The sequence below is a fragment of the Myotis davidii genome, unplaced genomic scaffold (assembly GCF_000327345.1).
Source record: "Myotis davidii unplaced genomic scaffold, ASM32734v1 scaffold330, whole genome shotgun sequence".
Taxonomy (NCBI): Eukaryota; Metazoa; Chordata; class Mammalia; order Chiroptera; family Vespertilionidae; genus Myotis; species Myotis davidii.
In genome coordinates this window covers 6,251,464-6,270,938 of record NW_006283770.1, presented here as the reverse complement: position 1 = coordinate 6,270,938, position 19,475 = coordinate 6,251,464, and the positions used below count along the sequence as shown (strand labels likewise).

The 19,475-nt window shown below is 38.2% G+C and overlaps 1 protein-coding gene across 1 annotated transcript in view; it reads left to right on the top strand.

Annotated features, from left to right (window-relative positions):
• The first annotated feature begins 6 nt into the window (after positions 1-6).
• ANO5 (anoctamin 5) overlaps positions 7-19,475 on the top strand; it is a 67,798-nt gene continuing 48,329 nt past the window's right edge. The window contains 6 exon segments of the mRNA XM_015566309.1: positions 7-405; positions 6,208-6,254; positions 10,369-10,416; positions 10,855-10,896; positions 13,241-13,354; positions 18,405-18,473. Of these exon segments, the coding sequence (XP_015421795.1) occupies positions 366-405; positions 6,208-6,254; positions 10,369-10,416; positions 10,855-10,896; positions 13,241-13,354; positions 18,405-18,473 (360 nt within the window). The 5' untranslated portion in view covers positions 7-365.

Here is a 19,475-nt window from a genome sequence, read left to right as displayed (position 1 = left end):
AGACCGAGGCGACGGAGCCGGGCGGCCGGGCGGCCGGCTGGTTCTGGGAGCGGTACTGGGAGGGGGCCCGGCAGCGCTACCGGGAGAGGGCGGCGAGGCACAAGTCCGGCGGCGCCCGGGAGGGCGAGTGGCGGCACCCCGTGGAGAAGAAGGTCAAGCTCTCGGAGATCGTGGGGCCGGAGGAGTCGCTGGCGGGGTCGCTCTGGGACAGCCAGACCCTCCGCGAGCGGAAGAGGGACACCGTGGCGGCTGAGTCCCCGGAGCAGCTGTTCCGGCGGCCCAAGTTCAAATTCAGTCTCCAGTCCTCGAAGGCCGGCCATCTCCCTTCGGACACCTCGTTCAGCATCATTAACGAGCTGGCGAAGATGGGCGACCCCGAGGTCCTGGAAATGGTGGAGGAGGAAGGTAGGAGCCGGCCGAGGGGCGCGGGAGGAGGGTCGGGCTCACGGGGGACGTTGCAGCCTGGAGCCCAGGGATATTCGCCCAGTGGCGTGTCCTGTGCAAGACGGGGGGCTGCAAAGACCCTGCCCTGGGTGGGTGGGCGCCCCATGATTTTCTCCGCGGCTCCTGCAAGCCCCGACCTAGTTCCCGTGACCCCCTGTGGTTCCAAGATCACCTTCCCTTTGCACCTCTGTGCGCCCAGGAGCCCGGGAGGAAATGCTGGGAGGCGAGGTGAGCGCGCCGGGCGTGTGAGCTCAGGTGCCCAGGCACCCAGAACAGAGCCATTGCTTAGGGTGCATGACCTCGGACGCTTGTATGGGTGCTTTTTTTAAAAAAAAAAATATCTTTATTGATTTCAGAGAGGAAGGGAGAGGAAAGAGGGATAGAAACAGCAATGGTGAGAGAGAATCATTGATTGGCTGCCTCCTGCACATTCCCCCACCGGGGATAAAGTCTGCAAGCCAGGCATGTGATGTGCCCTTGGCTGGAATCGAACCTGGGACCCTTCAGGCCGCAGGCTGACGCTCTATCCACTGAGCCAAACCAGCCAGGGCTGTGTGGGTGCCTTTGCCTCTATTCACGATGGCTGCTGGAGCTGTGAGATCCTGGTTAATTGTGGGAGAGGCAGGCCCTGGGGGTGGAGATTCTTAAGCATGCACTTAGAGCACCGCCGTACCACCAGCTCTCATTGAATCTTCAGGGGAGAAATTATTTGCTCATTGTTTGCTAAGGCCTTTGCGCAGCCCCATACTCTGTGGGTCTGTTTTACCTTGGTACACACCTTTTTCTAAAAAGTCACCTATTTTCTGGGACCATCTCCAATGACGCTAAGTTGCCTTGATAACAGTCTGTTTTCTTGTCTTGTTTAGTGTTAGATCTAGACATGGACACCATCGTTTTAAGTAGTAAGAGATCTATGCGGTCTCACTGGGTAGTCTTCAAAGGCACCAAGAAATGGAAGGTATCATTGCATCTTCCTCCTCCACTTTAACAGTTTTATTGATAGAATGTATACACTATAAAAGTCATCCATTTAAAGTATGCAATTCAATGGTGTTTGGCATATTGACAGAGTTGTGCAATCATCACCATAATCTAATTTTAGAACATTTTCATCACCTCAAATAGAATCCTCTTAGTAGTCACTCCCCATCACCCGCCTTCCTCTTATTCTGTACTCCCAGCCTATGGGCAGCCACGCATTTATTTACTATAAATTTATATAGCAAACAATCCATAATAACAGAAGTGTAAAGTGCTAATTAGACAGGATGTCCTTTTGGATGAACCTTCTGGATGAAGAGGGGGCTGCGAGGGAAGTTGGGGTCCCGGGTGCCAGAAGGAAGCCGGTGCTGGCAGCCAGGGGAAGGAAGACCTACTCTTGCATGAATTGCAACTGTGATCATGTGAACAGACTCATATGATATGTGGTTGTTTGTAACTGGCTTCTTTTTCTTATCTTAATGATGTTGAAGTTCACCCATGTTGTAACCTATATCAGTGCATTATTCCTTTTTATTGCCAAATAATTTTCCACATTTTATTCATTCATCAGTTGGTGAACGTTTAGGTGGTTTTCACTGTTTTTTTTTGGCTATCATGAATAATGCTCTTATGAATGTTTATGTACAAGGTTTTGTATGACATTCTTTTTATTTTTTCAGTTATATACCTAGGAGTGGAATTGCTGGATCATGTAGTAGCTCTATAGTGTAAATTTTGAGAAACTACCCAACTATTCCAAGTGTCTGCATCATTTTATAATCTCACTAGCAATCTAATTGTTCCACACACTGATACTCACTAACATTTTTGTTATCTGTCTTAGCTATCACCATTCTAGTGTGCGTCGAGTGGTATCTTAATGTGGTTTTGATTTGCATTATTTTCAGTGGTTAATGTGTCAAATATCTTTTCCAGTGCTTACTAGCCACTCATAGATCTTCTTTGGAGAAAAGTCTATTCAAAGTCTTTGCCATTTAAAAATTTAGTTATTTGTCATTTTATTATTGCATTGTAAAAGTTCTTTATATATTCTGTATATATGATTTTCAAATATTTTCTCTAATTCTGTGTGAAGCAACTACTCCTTTTTTAAGTCAAAAAATAATTTAAGGATAGAGGGAAATAAAACAATTGAAAACTTTTAGCTTTGACTAATGGCTTTGCTAAATGATGCAATATATTTATTTGTTAGGGAAAATGATTGGTGTTTAGTAATGCAAAAGAAATCAAATGACTTTCGAATGTATAAAATTAGGGGTCCCTACCTACCAGTATACTTATTTTTTTAATGTATAAAATAATAAATAAATTAGAGGTCCCTATATTTATTGAATGATTTTCTCCTTTGCTGAGAATTACTTTTTGTAATTCGAAGGTCTTAATAGATATTTTTTAGCTTGAAGCATTCAGTAATTCAGTTTGTCCTCTGTAGCTATGAGTCTTCTGTTTTGTTTGTTCACTTAGTTTGTTCTTTAGATTCCACATATAAGTGAATCATACGATAGTTGTCTTTGTCTGATTTATTCACTTAGCAAAATACCCTCCAAGTCCATCCATGTTTTCGCAAATGGCAAGATGTCATTCTTTATTGTGGCTCAGTAATATTCCATTGTATATACATACCCACATTTTTATCTACTCGTCTCTTGATGGGCACTTTGGTTGCTTCTGTAATGTGGCTATCATAGATAGTGCTACAGTGAATATAAGGGTGCATATGCTCTTTCAAATCAGTGTGTGTGTTTTTGATATATACCCAGAAGGGGAAACCTGGGTCATAAGGCAGTTCCATTTTTAAATGTTTGAGGAACCTCCATATTGTTTTCCATAGTGGCTGCACCAATCTACATTTCTTCCAACAATGCATGAGGATTCCCTTTTTTTTCCACATCCTTGCCAACACTTGTTGGTTTATTTTTTAAATATATTTTTATTGCTTTCAGAGAAGAGGGAAGTGGGGGAGGGAGAGTGATATCAATGATGGGAGTGGATCATAGATTGGCTGTCTCCTGCACACCCCACACTGGGGATTAAGCCTGTAAACTGGGCATGTGCCCGACCTGGAATGGAACCATGACTTCCAGGTTCAGAGGTGAATGCTCAACCACTGAGCCACACGGGCAGGGTGGAAAAGACAGTTTTAAAGTTGAATGTAGAGTTGCCTGCATCTTTACAACCATGTTAAACATTGTATTTAACCAAACCATCTTATCATTTGATAATATGAATATTTGATTGCATATACAGTTGATCCTTGAACAACATGGGTTTGAATTGTGTAGGTTCACTTATGAGTGGATAAATTTCAATAAATATTGCCAATGTGTTTTCCTAATATTTTCTTTTTGTTATCTAAATCCTCCTATATATTAAAAGGCTAATATGCAAATCGACCTACGGCAGAATGACTGGTTGCTATGACACACACTGACCACTAGGGGGCAGATGATCAATGCAGGAGCTGTTCCCTGGTGGTCAATGTGCTCCCACAGGGGGAGCACAGCTCAGCCAGAAGCCAGGCTGATGCTGGCAAGTGCAGTGGCGGTGGCAAGAGCCTCTCCTGCCTCCACGGCAGCACTAAGGATGTCCAACTGATTGCTTAGGCCCAATCCCCTCAGGAGTCGGGCCTAAGCCGTCAGTTGGACATCCATTGAGGGCTCCCAGACTGCAAGAGGACGCAGGCCTGGCTGAGGAACACCCCCCCTCGTGCACCGGGCCTCTAGTACAAAATATATGTTAATCAACTGTGACAGGCTTTCTGTCAGCTGTAGGTTATTAGTAGTTAAATTTTTGAAGAGTCAAAAGTTATACAAAGACTTTTGGCTATGGGGGGGTGGGTGTCAGTGCCTTTAATCCCTGCATGGATCAAGTGTATTTTTATTTAACGCAGCTGGAAGGAGTGTAAACTGAGAAGATCATTTGGTAAATGCAGGTGCTATTTTGGGGCTCTGGGTTTGCTGGAGTGTGCATTCTTAGGAATGTGCTTTCAGCAAAAACTTAGAGCTCAGTCTTTGGGCTGACTCTACTTTTAACTCATATTTTACGATGCTTCACAGTGATATAAGCCCTTTATGTCTCTGGTTTCTAGCACATTAGAAAGAACATAGTCATTTCCGTTCATTTTAGAAGCAGTTGGAAGAATAACACAAAGCTGATGGAGAGTTGTTGGGTTCAAATCCTGACTCTTCAGATAGGCCCCTGTTTTGACAGGGGTTTGGTGATCATGCATAGTTATTACATTCTATGCTCTGTGAGTTAGTGTGGAAGTGTGTGTGCGTCTATGGCATGTGTGAATATCTGACTTTGTGTATGCGTGTGAGCACTATGTGTAAGTAGGAGCATATAGGCTGCGGTAATACACCTTTCCTCTTTAATCTTTGTGTTCCATCTGGCTCTCAGGCAGCTTTCAGTCAGTGGAGGGAAGAGTAATTGGGATAGGTGCCAGAGAGGGTTGCATTCAGGTGGTATGGGAGAGGTAGGAGGCTAATCCAGGGGACAGATGAGGAGGTTTCTGGCAAGGCCTGAAAGGAACATATCAAAACTGTTCTAATGTGGAAAATTAGCAAGAGTCAGCCTAGTCCAGTGGTCAGAAAACTGAGGCTCACGAGCCACATGTGGCTCTTTGGCCCCTTGAGTGTGGCTCTTCCACAAAATACCACGTGCGGGCGCGCACATACAGTGCGATTGAAACTTCGTGGCCCATGCCCAGAAGTTGGTATTTTGTGGAAGAGCCCCACTCAAGGGGCCAAAGAGCCGCATGTGGCTCGCGAGTCGCAGTTTGCTGACCACTGGCCTAATCGAAAGTAGTTGTTAGTTCTAGGGAAACAAAGCAGCAAGCTAAAAGGTGAAAGCAAAGCATAAGAGAGAACTACTAAGGATAGGAGATAGCCTGGAGGAAAAATATCATCTCTTTTCTACATTCTCAGATAAACATATTGCATCAAGTTCCAATAGCAGTTTGAAAATATTTTTATTTATTTAAATACAGCAAAAATAACTAGAGGAAGGAGGTGCTTGAAAAACTTTCTCTTCTAAAAAATAGGATTTTAAAATATTTTGTGTCAACTGATGGTCCTTAGTACCATCAACAGGAATCCCCAGTTTGGGTGCAGTGAAGAAGGAAACTTTATTCAGTGAAAACAGTTTGTGATACACCAGTGATGACAGAGAATCCTTGACTGGCTGTCGACTGCACCCCCCACACTGGGGTCCAAGCCTGCAACCCAGGCATGTGCCCTGACCATGAATTGAAACTTGACCTCTTTCATAGGTCAATGCTCAACCAGTGAGCCACGCTGGCCGGGCTTATGTTGTATTCTTAAGTTGCTTATTTGCAACCAACTTGGGTCCACTCCAGGAAAATATGCTGATAGAATATTAAATCTCACATGGTGAGAACTAAGAGATGGCACTGGACAGCCCTCTAGGATATTTTCCTCTCAGCAGTTTTGTGCCTATGTATTTAATAACTGCATTTATCAGAATTAAGTTTATTTCTTGGTAGGTGCCATTATATCCTACATATCGGTATTTGGTGTTTTTCTCCTAGATTATATACAGTTTGGGGCATTGATTTGTTTTGGAGACTGTTTTGAACAACTTAGCTCCAGGAATATTGGGGGCATTTTTCTTTCACTATTTTTTTCTTTGAACTTTTTGTTTGATTTTTGAATTCTTCTTTTCTCTATATGCAAACTCTTAACATATTCTGATCAATTGGCCATTTAACATGTGTTTTTTTCCCTTTCTTATTTAATTTAGGAAGAAGACTCAATAGGCAAGCAGGCTTGGATTTAAGAATGAGTGATGTAAGTTAAATATATACTAGCTGCCTATAAGTCAGAATGAAAAACTAAGACTAGGTTAGAAATGTACTTTATATGAATACCTTAGGTCTTTGTCCTTCAGCTATTTACTCATACTACATTCTTTCTATTTTGTCCTCTAACCTAGTCATTTTTTTTATTAAGTAAAGCAAATACCATGTTTCATGCAGATTTATTATTGGGTCTTTCTAGATGTTGTAAGGGAGCAAACACAAGCTTGGATTTGTTTTCAGGATCCCTATGAAATAAATTCAGAATGCTAAGACTTGATATGCTATATAATAGTACTTGGCTTAACACTTTGATAGAGTATAATGCAGTTCTAATATGTGACAGCTTTTTGTGTTACAATTATTAGTATGTGAATAGTGCTTATTGATGACTATGCCAAGGTTCCAGTAATTCAACCTGAGTTAAGTAAACATATTAAATAAAATAATAAATAATAAAATTAAATGCTACTTGTAAAAATACAGAATTTTCTCAAACAAAAGCCTTATTTTATTTATATAAACTGATAATTAGGATTTCTTGTGTACAGAATATAAGATACTAACAATTAGGATTTCTCGTATACAGAATGTAAGCATTCTGAAGGTACTTCAGACAAAGTAATCTTTCTGGTACGTGTCCTTGAATTGGGTTAAGGGTGACCAACAAGATAACCAAAAAAAATATTTCTTTAAAAATAGCTATTTAGGAATGACTGAAATTCCCACCCTGGGAAAGAAAGTCTATCAGAGTAGGTTGGCTGTGTGCTAGTTATTAGCAGGATAAACTGGTTGACTAAAGATTCCCAGAAGTTCTGCAATTCCTTTAAAAGTTCAATGACCAACATGCTGACAGAAACAGAATATGAAAACTGAAGAGACTATGGAAATCATATAGTCCAGTAATTTTTACAGTATAATTTGTAGACCACCTGAATAAGAATTATATGAAAAACTCCCTCAAAATGAAAACATTTGGGCCCAACCTCAGATTACTAATCAGGACTCTTCAGGGTAAGGTTAAGAAATTATGATTTTTAAAAAGCACCCACGTGATTCTTACTGCCATTAAAGTTTGAAAACCACTATCATAAAATAGTCTCCACAACTAAAGGGATAGAATGTGACACTAGGACATACTTATTAAGTGAATCAAGACAAGTATCTAGAAAATAAAGAACATGAAATAATCAAGTCTCCATTTCTTTAGAGCATTCTGAGGAAAGATTTATTTTATACGATTGAACCAGTTTACATGATAACAAATATATTGTCATTTTGTTCATATTGGCATAATAACATACAGATTTTTATGTATTTCTCAAGTTAACTGCAATTACAGTTTACATTTTTGGCTTCTGTGTTTATCTTTCATATTCATATATACTCTAGACTTAAATTTCTATAACAGAAAAATAATTTCTTATCGTATTTATGCTGTTCCTTATCCCTTTGCAAATTTCAAGAGCAATGGATATAGCTTCCTTGCCTTTAATCTCAGATAGGACTTTATTTCAAAAAATGTTGCTCACATTTTTAAGGCTCTACAATTGGTTTGTCAAAATCAGAAAAATTCAACTATAGCATTTTAGTAATATCATATGCCATAGTTGATGGGGTTTTTGTTTTTAGTGTCGCTGAAATTGAACTATTGACTTGTTGACATAGTAAGGATAGTCTGATTTGAAATATTCATACGTTAGCTGATTTACAATGTATCCAGCATCAGAAAAGACTGTTTTAGGGTTTAACAATGAAAAGGCAGGTACTCTAGAAATGTGTCCCTCCCACATACTCATCTGCATAGAATCAGTGGAGAACATGTTGGCAGCCTGGACTTTCACTCTTATCAGTAGTAGCAAGATGCACAATTCGTTTGTGCTGGGTTGTTGTCAGAGATAGCCTGGTGGAAAGCCATGAGTTTCACACAGCAGTTCTCAACCTGTGGGTTGCGAACAATGAAAATACATCCTGCATACCAGATATTTATGTTACGATTCAAAACAGTAACAAAATTACAGTTATGAAGTAGCAACAAAAATAATTTTATGGTTGGGGGTCACCAACCATAAAACATGAGGAGCTGTGTTGAAGGGTCACGGCATTAGGAAGATTGAGAACCACTGGAGAAGCCATCCCCATACCACTCCCTGCCATGGTACAGTGGAAGCCATGTAGGGAGCAGTAAGGAGGCATCTTTCCAGACAGGTTGCGATCAGTGAAGGCCTAATGGTAAGATTGAACTTCCACCCTACCCAGTAGTAATGAGAAACCCTTCCACCATTCCACCAGCCTTTCACATCCCCAGAGGCTAAGAAAGAAACCTGGAATTCTACCCCCACCAGGTTGTAAGGCATCACTCCACTTACCCCATCAGAGTGGTGTCAGAGAAGACTTAGTAGTAAGTCTTCAGCTTTAGTAAAACAGGAGATTTAAATAAAATCTATAATCTTATAACACAATACCCTACAAGTTTAGATTTCTATAGAAAAATCACATATGATACCAAGAACCAGAAGGACATCAACTTGAATGAGATGAGACAAGCAATAGCTACCAATGTTGAGGTGACATAGATGTTAGAATTTATCTGATTAAGATTTTAAAGCAACTATCATCCAAGTGCTTCAGTGAGAAATTGTGTACATACTTCATACATAAAAAAGTAGAAAGTCTCAGCAAAAATATAACAGAAGTTTTGAAGTAGAACTTATGGTAAATTTGAGAATTGAAAAATAGATAACTGGAATTAGAACAAGCTCAACAGAAGGTGGAATGGATAGAAGACAGAATCACTGAATTTGGAGATAGAATAGAAATTACCTACTCTAAACAAAAGAGAGGAAAAAATTAAATAAAATGAACAGAGCCTCAGGCACCTATGGGACTATAACAAAAGATCTTGTATTTGTGTTACTGAAAACCCAGGACAGCTGGAAATATCTCAGTTTGTCAAAATACATAAACCTACAGATTCAAGAGGCTGAAGGAAATATAAACAGGATAAACTAAAAGAAATTTACATCAATTGAACTAAAACTGGTTTGGAAAACTAAATATAAAAAAAATTCTTGAAAGTAAGAAAAAAACACCTTAACTATAAGGGGAAAGTAATTAAAATTATAGTAGTTTTCTCATCAGAAACCCAAGGAAGTGCTACAATTGTTTTAAGTGGTCAAAAAAGTGCCAATCCAGAATTATATAACCAATGAAAGTACCCTTTGGTATCAACAGAAAATCAAGACATTCTCAAATGAAGGAAGACTAATGAAAACTTTTACCAGCACATCTACCCTAAAAGATTGGACAAAATAAGTTCTTTAACAGGAATTATTAAGAAAGTTCCAATAACTGATATTAAGTCATGCAAAATAAAATAGAGACATATAACACAGAGCACAAACAGGAAACAAAACAAAAAATAAAATGGCAGAATTAATTCCTAATCAATTATATTAAATGTACATAGTCTAAACACACTAATTGAAAAACAGATTTGCAAAGTGGATTAAAAACATGACAGTTTAAGGATTAAAAACATATTATGTAAATTAATATATAAAGTACACTTTGTAGCAAAGAAAATCATCATGGATAGAGCAGTACATTAATAGAATCATTAGAAGTGTCCATCCAACATTAAGATATAGGTAAGATATATGTGCCAAGTTTGAAAGGCCTAAAGTAATCTATTGATTCTGCCCTTTGTCTTGGTCCTGTTGAGAATTCAGCATCATTAAAAGAATGGAGATCCTTGCTATTTCTCTGTACTACAGTGGTTCTTAACCATTTCTTGCGTCTCAGGTGGTGGTGGTGTTTTTATGATATGATAAAGGTACCTCCGAGATTCTCATTCCCTCTCAAGCTCTCTCTCTTCACACACACATACACATATATACACCCACACTTGCATGAATACACATGCATATGTATACACATATATAAACACAGTTTTGCATGTAGTTTCAGGTGTTTCAGAGCTCCCCTGAATTGCAGGTTTAGTATTTCTGCAGAAAGAAGCTAGAACTTTTGTTGTTGAACATTATGTGCTCCCCACTTGTATCATTATTAACCACATTGTACCTTCCTTACGGCGCTAATTGCAGAGCCTGAGCAGCAGAGAGACCAGCTATCTCCTCAATGAAGCAGGATTGGTAAGCAATGCTCAGTACTATACTTTATCTTTTTACATTAAATCTATTGGGGTCACATTGGTTATAAGATTATATAGGTTTCAAGTGTTGATTTACTTTTTTTAATAAAGGAATTTTTTAATTGGTTTTAAAAAGGGAAGGAGGGAGGGAGAGAGGGAAGAAGAGAGAGAGAGAGAGAACGCGCGAGAGAGTCCTCCTAGCCTCTTCCCCTCTGACAGCTAGCTGTCAGTCTGGTCTCTGTATCTATTAGTCTGTTTCAATTTTGTTTGTTTATTTTGTTCATTAGATTCCATATATAAGTGAAATCATGTGGCACTTGCCTTTCTCTGACTAGCTTATTTCACTTAATCTAATACTCTCCAGGTGCCTCCATGATATTTGAAATCTTTTCTTTAATCCTGTGCAGGATTTGTTAACTCTCTGTCCATTGCTTCACAGTCTGCAAAGAGATACAATTTGTTCCTGAGGAGACGTCTTATGGTAAAAGCAGTGCTGAATGCTGCTGCTTATGCTTGGATAGCTGCAGTGATAGTTTAATTCATTTTTATCCCAAAGCATAGTATTGGGAGTGGGGGGTGGTCTTTGTTACTGATTCCTCTTCCCTGGGCAATTGAAGTTTTAGGATGGTGACTATTAATTTTTTTTATCTGATTAAAGCCATGGGACCTCTTCCTAAAAATGTGTAATATATATATATACACACACACACATATATATATACCATACATATAATTTACATACTATTTCAGAACCCCCGTCAGGAATCCAAGTCTCTGAAGTTCAGAATAATTACCTGATTCAAAGAAAAGGCCCCAGATTTATAAAAGTCTCATTATATATAGGCATTTCTAAGAGCAAATCAAATATAAACACAAACTTGTACATACACTGCAAAATATCTTAATGTCATGTCTTGGGCAAAACAAAACAATGATGGGTTTTAATATTATCTCGTTATATATTAAAATTATCAGGTTTTCCTGCCCCAGTGGCTTCAACTAGTTTTTGTTAACAGTGCTGACACATACCTCATGGTGATTTATAAGGCTACAAGTGATTTTTCCTTAATTTAAAAATGTTTACAGTTTAGTAAGGGCACAACATAATGACAGAAGTTTGGGTTTTCCCATTAGCTACTTGTTTATTTCTTAATAGTCAAATACTCTGTGATTTTTATTGATTTCTATGTGCACATTTTCTGTTACCACAACTGTCCATGGACCTAAATTTAGCTTGTCCAAACAGTAAGAGCACTTTTAAATATATGTTGTTTCCTTTTATAAAATACCATGCAAAATAGCTGTCACAGATTTATAGCAAAAAGATTATTGTTTTTCCCCTCTATTTTCTGTTTTGATTATATTTAACCTAATCAATTATTTTGGCCCCAATTAGCTTTCATGAGTTCCAGTGGATTTCATGTTAATGCTGTGATGATTTACAAAAGAGCGCAAATGGTTTATTTTGTTTACTTTTACTTTTTTAGTGATTTATAATCAGTATGTAAGATAACAGTTTGAGTTTTCTCAGGTTTTTTTTATTTTCTTTTAGGAAAAGGGAGATGATTATGTAATTCTTTTGGAGCTTAGAGAACTCAGACATAACATTTGAGTTACTATATTTTGATATTTAATCTTTAGACTCCCTAAATACTTTTGTTTCTTAATCTATTTTTCCACTCATTTCCTTCTATACATTGGAAACTACTTATTTTGCAGACGCATCAACTATGTCTTCATATAGATAAGATGCAATTACTCTGTTCATGAAACACAGATCATACATGAGATGTTTGTCTTATTTATACATGACTGATCTACACTCATTCTTTTATATGGGAGGCTTGCCTGGCCTTACTTGACTGAAAACAGCATAGAGCACCATAAAAGAAACTCACAAAGTGATATAAATACCAGTTATGAAAATTTTAAAAATCTAGTTCTTCATCCACAGGTTAGATACAAGCAAGTTCTCTATATTATAACTTTGCATCACAGAGTTAGAGAGATCACTGACATCCACTGCCTATCTGGTTGCATCATTCTAAGTATTATATGGGGCTATTCCAAGAAATACATATAAACCAAGAAGAGAATCAGTCAGATATGAAGTTCCTTCTTTCTAACTCTCTCTAGTGTCCTTGTGGTTTTGAAAGGGAAGGCACCAATGAACTATAAAACATATGAAAGTTGAACTTGAAAGTTTGATTATTATACTGAGAGAATCAGTAACACAGATTTAAACAAAGGATTGATTTTGGCTCACCTAAAAAATTGATGTTGAAAGATTTGCATGAGACTTTACTTGTAGTGAAGCCAGCCGCAAGCTACCAGCTTCCTAATTATTTACTGCACTTTGATTTTATTTGAACCCTTTTATGAAATCATGGGATAGGCAATTTTATGAAATCATAATAAAGTGAGCTTCATTAACTAACCCTAAAGTAGTGTGTGACCATTAATTATTTGTTGAACTAATTGGCATGTTGTTTAATGAAGATAGCAAGTTTCTCTCTGAATATGCATTTTGGGATCAGTGTATACATATATTCATTCTATTTTGGATATAATTTCATTTTTGTTGTGTATGCTTGCTAATATACTCAGTTTCATCTGGAATCCTTATTGTTTAATAAACATCTCCTTTATGAAACTTGATTTTCTAAAATAAGCATAATTTTATGTTGATGAAAACTGGTTACTTGTCTTCAACTGTCATTTTAGGACTGAAAAAAATTAGATGGTGACCCAATTTTAGCTGACTAAGGATATCATGTTTTTGCCATTTGAAAATAAAACTGTTTTGTCTTTCATGTCTCTTCCAGTTTGATAAAGATAAACAAAGCAAAGACTCCATCTTCTTCCGAGATGGGATTAGGCGAATCGATTTTGTGCTCTCCTATGTTGATGACGTAAAGAAAGAAGCCGAAATAAAGATGGTAAGTACTTATGTGAAAGAAATGATAATAAGAGAAAGAAGCACATTCTGTAATTGGACAGGTATGTTCCCAATGAATTACATTGCAAAACTCGGAGGCCTCTGAAGTGTTACCGAAAGCTGAACCTGATTAAGAGGACTACAAAATAGGCAGCCTAAGAATGAATGAATGTGTAAGATCAGTTCTATTTTTTGGACATTTTATAGACTTCTTTATCCTCTTCAGAGTTACTTCTATTTTTATATAGTTTAGCTTAAATGTTGTTACCTCTAAAATTTGAGTTATATGTCTAAACATAATGTATATTTTTGTATGCAACTTTTGTTTCAATTTTCATTAATCCACTCTATCTGAAATCTCCTTTAGATTATGCTCTGTTCCTTATCTTATTTTTCTTTCCATTATAACATGTCCCTTTCTGAACTTACTTATTTTTTTTTTTTACTTAATTGCTGTGTCAAACACCATAAATTAAGTTCATAAGACCAAGGACTTTGTCTTGTTCGTTGCTATATGCCCAAATGCCTAGGACGGTGGTTGGAGCATAATGGATGCTCAATAAATGTTAGGTCCTTAATACTGTCTGGCAGTCATACTTCACTTGTTTATTCTATTTTTCTCTCTACTTTCCTTGATGACTGTTTTTCAACTTTTTCTCTCTCCTCTCACCTCCAATTCCTCATCCCCATTTTCAAGCTTAGCTGACCATACTTTTCTATTTCACTGGGAAAACTAAAGTAAGTAGAAGAGAAATTCTAAATTTCCATTCACATCTGTCCATTCACCAGCATCTTCACCTGCATAATCTACTATTCTTCCTGTTATCATAGAAAAACTATTATTCTGCCTACAGCCAACACCTCCACTTGTACCCTGGATCCCATTTCTTCTTGCCAACTATTCCGGAGTCACCAATACCACCCCCAGGTTTGGTCATTCATTAGAAGGATACACATGCACTGTATATAGTCATATGCAATGGCCATGTTTTATTGCACTGAAATAATAGAAATAATGCATGAGGCAAGTCCAGAGGAAAACAGGTGCAAGCTCACAAGATTTTTCTTTCATTGGAATAGTACAGAATGCACTTAATCCCTCGGTAACAGGTGAATTGTTGTCTACTAGGGATTTTCATTAAAAACTAAGTGCCTAGGATATTATTGGGGGCTGGTCACCTTCTCACCTTCTGCCTAGAACACACTAACATGTCATAGTCCCAGATGGAAAGCAAATGATTAGCATAAACGGTATTGTTTATATAAACAGTTAAGGTAAATTGAGCAACTTTTATCACTTCTGGGAGTTGTGGGAACCCTCCCGAAAGCCAAGTTCCCAGACCTGAGCGCCACTCTTGTAGGCAGGCCTTTCTAAGAATAGCACTTCCAAGCCTGGAATACTAACTTCTCCATATGCCTGCTTAGGGATATTGCTCTTAACAAGTCTTTCTTCTCTCTTTTAAATTATATTTTGTGTTGTTCTTTATTGGGCTATTTTTTTTTGAACAAACAAATGTGCTGTTAATTCTTCCATATTAAAAAAAAGCAAAAACAAATACTATCACTTGATCTCAATAAAAATAAATAAATAAAATATCACCGCTTGGTCTAAATAAAAAAAAAAGTTATTGTAAAAAAGTAAACTCATGATAAATGCATCAGTTAACAAGATGGGCAGCAGGGCTTTAAAAATATTTTCTTGTTCATAGATGAATGAGAAATATTCCTAGAATGAGATGGTTCAGCTTTGAACATAGTCCTCTTTTGTTTTTATATATTTTTAGTGTGAATTAAGCTTGTCTAGATAAATAAATAGATTGGAATAAAAAGATGATTGCTCTAGCAATTTTAATCTTTTTTTGAAATCCTGAATTATGCATACAAATTACAAAGTGATTCATCATAAAAGTAGTGTTTAATGGTCTATGAACTAACAATCCTATTTCCTCGAACTCAGAGAAGCAGTGGCTATATGACTTACAAAACCAATTGTTATTACAATGAGAAGGATTATTCACTTTTTCAATACTGATACAATATTTTTAAGACTTTAAAAAATATCTTTCTGTTTATTTATTTTTCAATACTGATACAATATTTTTAAGACTTAAAAAATATCTTTCTATTTATTTAGAGAGGAAAGGAAAGGAGAGAGAGAGAGAGAGAGAGAGAGGGAGAGAGAGAGAGGAATCAGCTGCTTCCCACAAACACGCTGACCAGGACTCAAGCCCACAACCTGGGCATGTGCCTTGACCAGGAATCCAACTGGCAACATTTCAGTGTGGGACATTGCTCAGGCAATTGAGCCACACTGTCCATGGCATGATACAATACATTTAATGTCTCTCTCCTTTTTTTTGTTTCCTGTTTGTCTTTTTGTGATAACATAGGAGAAGGGCAACTATGAAAGGGTAGCTGATAAAGGAACCTTACATCATTATCACAGGCCTGTTCTGAGATGTAGTGAACATATAGTAAACTTTGGAAGAGGAGGGAAAGGACATATTAAAATAACTTTTCCTGGTCCAGTGTGGCTCAGTAATTGAGTGTTGACCTAGGAACCAAAAGGTCAGGGATCAATTCCCGGTCAGGGCTCATGCCCAGGTTGTGGGCTTGATCCCCAGTGTGGGGCCTGAAGGAGGAAGCTGATCAATGATTCTCTCTCATCATTGATGTTTTTTATCTCTCTCTTCCTCTTCCTTCCTCTCTCTGAAATCAATAAAAATACTTTTTAAAAATCCTATATAATAAAGAGCAGCCTCTTCCACCCCAATTGAGGGTGGGGCGGCTAGCCAACCCCCTCACTCCCCATGGCCCCTCACCCAGGCCAGCCACGACCCCACGCTTTCCCAGGGCTTGGGGTACCCCAGGCAGGCTGCAGGCACAGCGTTGGTCAGAGGCAAAGGTCCTGGCTGTCCCTGGCCTAGAGAGTTCAGAAAACCTCAGCAGTGACCAAAGACCAAGACCGAGTGGAAAGGTCCCTGCCGGCTCTTATGGCTCAAAGTGCCAGGAGGAGGCAGAGCATCTTGAACCTGCAACCCTGGCATCTGCACACCAAGCCTTGGGGCACACCATGCCGGTGAAGCCTGTGGGTGAAAGGGGGAGAGCAGGGAGCTGGGGTGTGGAGCTGGGAGAGGCCTAGAGTCTTCGGGAGCAGCCCGCCTGCTGAGATTGCTGTGTCCCACACACTCAGGCTTGGTCAAAGTCCCTGGTGAGCTCTATCACTTGCCTTCCAGGCGTGGCTCGCCCTGAGCCAGCTGGCTGGCATTGCACTCAGAGAAGCAGCTGTCACTGGGCTCCATTAAATAAGAGAAATCAAAGAGCCGGGAGTAAATATCCTCCCAGCCCCTTCCTATGCCCCTGGGTGAGGAGAGCTGGGGATGGGGGGAATGGAAAATGGCTGCTGCTTTGCATTTTATAATGAAAAGACTCCTGCTATGTAGAGAGGTGAGCTCATTCACTTCCAGCAACACCAGGCATGTTCCCTGCCCCAGCCCTTAAGCATGACAGCACCTAGCAAAGGTGTGTCCGCATAGCTATGTTGGCCTGCCTCCTGGAATGTTGGGAGCAAGTTTGAGCTGCATTGATTAAAAAAAAAAAAGCAAATATTGAAAAACACCTCTTTGTACTCAAATGGCACTGTAAAATGCAGATTACAGCATCTGATTTTGTCTTCTGTGTCGATTTTGAGGCAGAGCACAAACAGGTTCATTGGAAAAGTAGAAAAAAATCAAAGGGAAAAGGAGAGAATTCTGCTTCTGCCGTCCACAGCACTGAACTTTGTTTTATGTGTTTTTTTGTTATTTTTCCTCTGTTCTTCAAGTCAGTATATGCCTTTTAAACCACTTTATGACATTAGGTAATGAGCTAATGCTTCCTCTATTAAGAGCAAGCAGCAGTGCCATTCATATGAGTCACATACATTTAATCCATTCAAATAGAGCATACTGAGTGGAGAGAATGGTATGTGTCATTATATAAAGAACTTGGCAGTAGGATGCTATCTGGCTGAAGATCTTATTTATTTTTCAATTTGGAGAATGCAGACAAATCAGGCATTGAAAATGAATGTGCATGCCTAAATTCATGACTTTATTTTCATCTGTAATGACCATGACTGGTCACCAGGAGGTGCATTGATTGGTCTCGCAGCGCAGTGGGTCTGGATGAGGCTGCATGGTGTGGTTCAGGGCCAGGGGACCTGAGACTGCATCCCTCACCCAGCAGGGCTTGACAGGGTTGGGGCTGGCCAGGTCTTGATGTTGCCCAATGGGGGTGGGGCCAGCTGGACACTTCTATTATAGAGAAAGGGCAAATAGCAATATTAAAATATTTCCTCTAATTAATTCCCTTTTAATGTGTATGAATTTTGTGCACCAGGCCACTAGTAAAGATATAAAAGAATCTTTTATTCCTTGTAAAAGATTATATCTCAAGGTATCCATTTGAAGATGAGTGTCCTCTAACATCCTAGCAAAGCCTTTTAAAATTTCCATTATTATGAAATTTTTCACAATGAAATCATAATTAAAACCAAAAGTTTTTTCAGCAATTAGTGCATAGTTTTGAAGCCCACAAGTAGTGATTATTTGCATTTAATTTAATTTTACTTTTTCTAAGTGAACCTGTTCTATTCTTTAAGATTAAAACATCGTGATGATATTTTGGTTTGAAATTGTCTTATGTATCTCATTTATTTGAAGGGTACTGATAGCTTTGTAAAACTGTGTCTTTCTAACTAGGAGCATGATCTGTTTCTCTATTTTTTGTTCTTATTTAGTAAAGTTTTGTGCATTTTTTTTTTCAGATAGAGATCCTGCACACTTCCTGGAGATTATCCTTAGATATATTGGAATTTTCTAGTTATTTATGAGTTCAAGTCCTGGTGAAATTCAGCACATGACATTGAGATGGGGATTCTGCATAGAGTACTTTTAAATGAAACCATAGGAAGGGCAATGGGCCCTCAGAGGCATCTTCATTATGTAATAAGTCTATCATGGTGTAAATTGAAATGTTCTGCATAATTCTGTTGATTCGTTTTTCCATAGGAAAGAAGAAAAACGTTTGAAGAAAACCTCAGAAAAACAGGTCTTGAGTTGGAAATTGAAGACAAAAGGGTAAAGTAGTTAATTTATACCAGAACCTTGGTGTTAAAATGTTCTTTTCTTCTACTCTGGCCTTTGACTAGATAAACCTTGTCTTGGGAGCAATACATTAGTTTTTCTTTTTTGGCTACAAATGTGTACACTGGGAATGGTAATACCTGTGGTTGTTCAGGTAAGTTGGTTTTTGCTCTGTGAGATGATGAGTGGAAGACTTGACAAATAGATGTAAATAATTCTGTTCAGGATATGAAGAAAGTGAAGACATGGTTTTTGTTTTATATCTTTCTCATTTTGAAAGCTGCCTATAATCTGGCATCCGATCTAGTTAGCTGGCTAATTTTTAGCTGATATTTAAGACAAGGAATGTTTCTGCTCATGAATATGACACAATTTTTTTCTAACCCAATACTATTTTTCTAGAATTTCCTTCAAAATTATTTTTAAGCCATATTTAAGTTTCTATTCTGTCTATGAAACTCTAATACTCTTTAGTTCTAAGTTAACACTCGTTAGTTCTTATCTATCCCTGTTTTTACTGAATTAATAGTATGTATTAAACCACATACTCAATAACTAAAACATAACCATTCTTCTGTTTAATGAACCCTTATTTTCTAAAGTACTCCCTCTAGGTCAGGGTTTGGGATTTGGTTGGCCCTGCCAAGGCATTAGGGGTGAGTTAATTAAATGTTTGATCAAATATAGCAGGTTAATTTTAAGTTGATTATTTTGTATGGCCCTCGAGTGATGTTATAAATATCCAAGTGGCCTTTTGCAGGAAAAAATCGTGTAGGCTATACATGCTCTAAGTTTGGGCTATACATAGAAGTTAGGGAAAAAGAGTGACTGCATCTTATACTTCCTAAGTGTTCCACATATACCCTAAGCACAATTCTGAGCACATGGCTAGTTGCTAAATCAATACTTAAGAGCCCAGAACACATATGTATCTGTGGATTTCAGGCTAGTATACATTGACACTGAAATATGTATTTTAAAATATTCTTTCTTTAC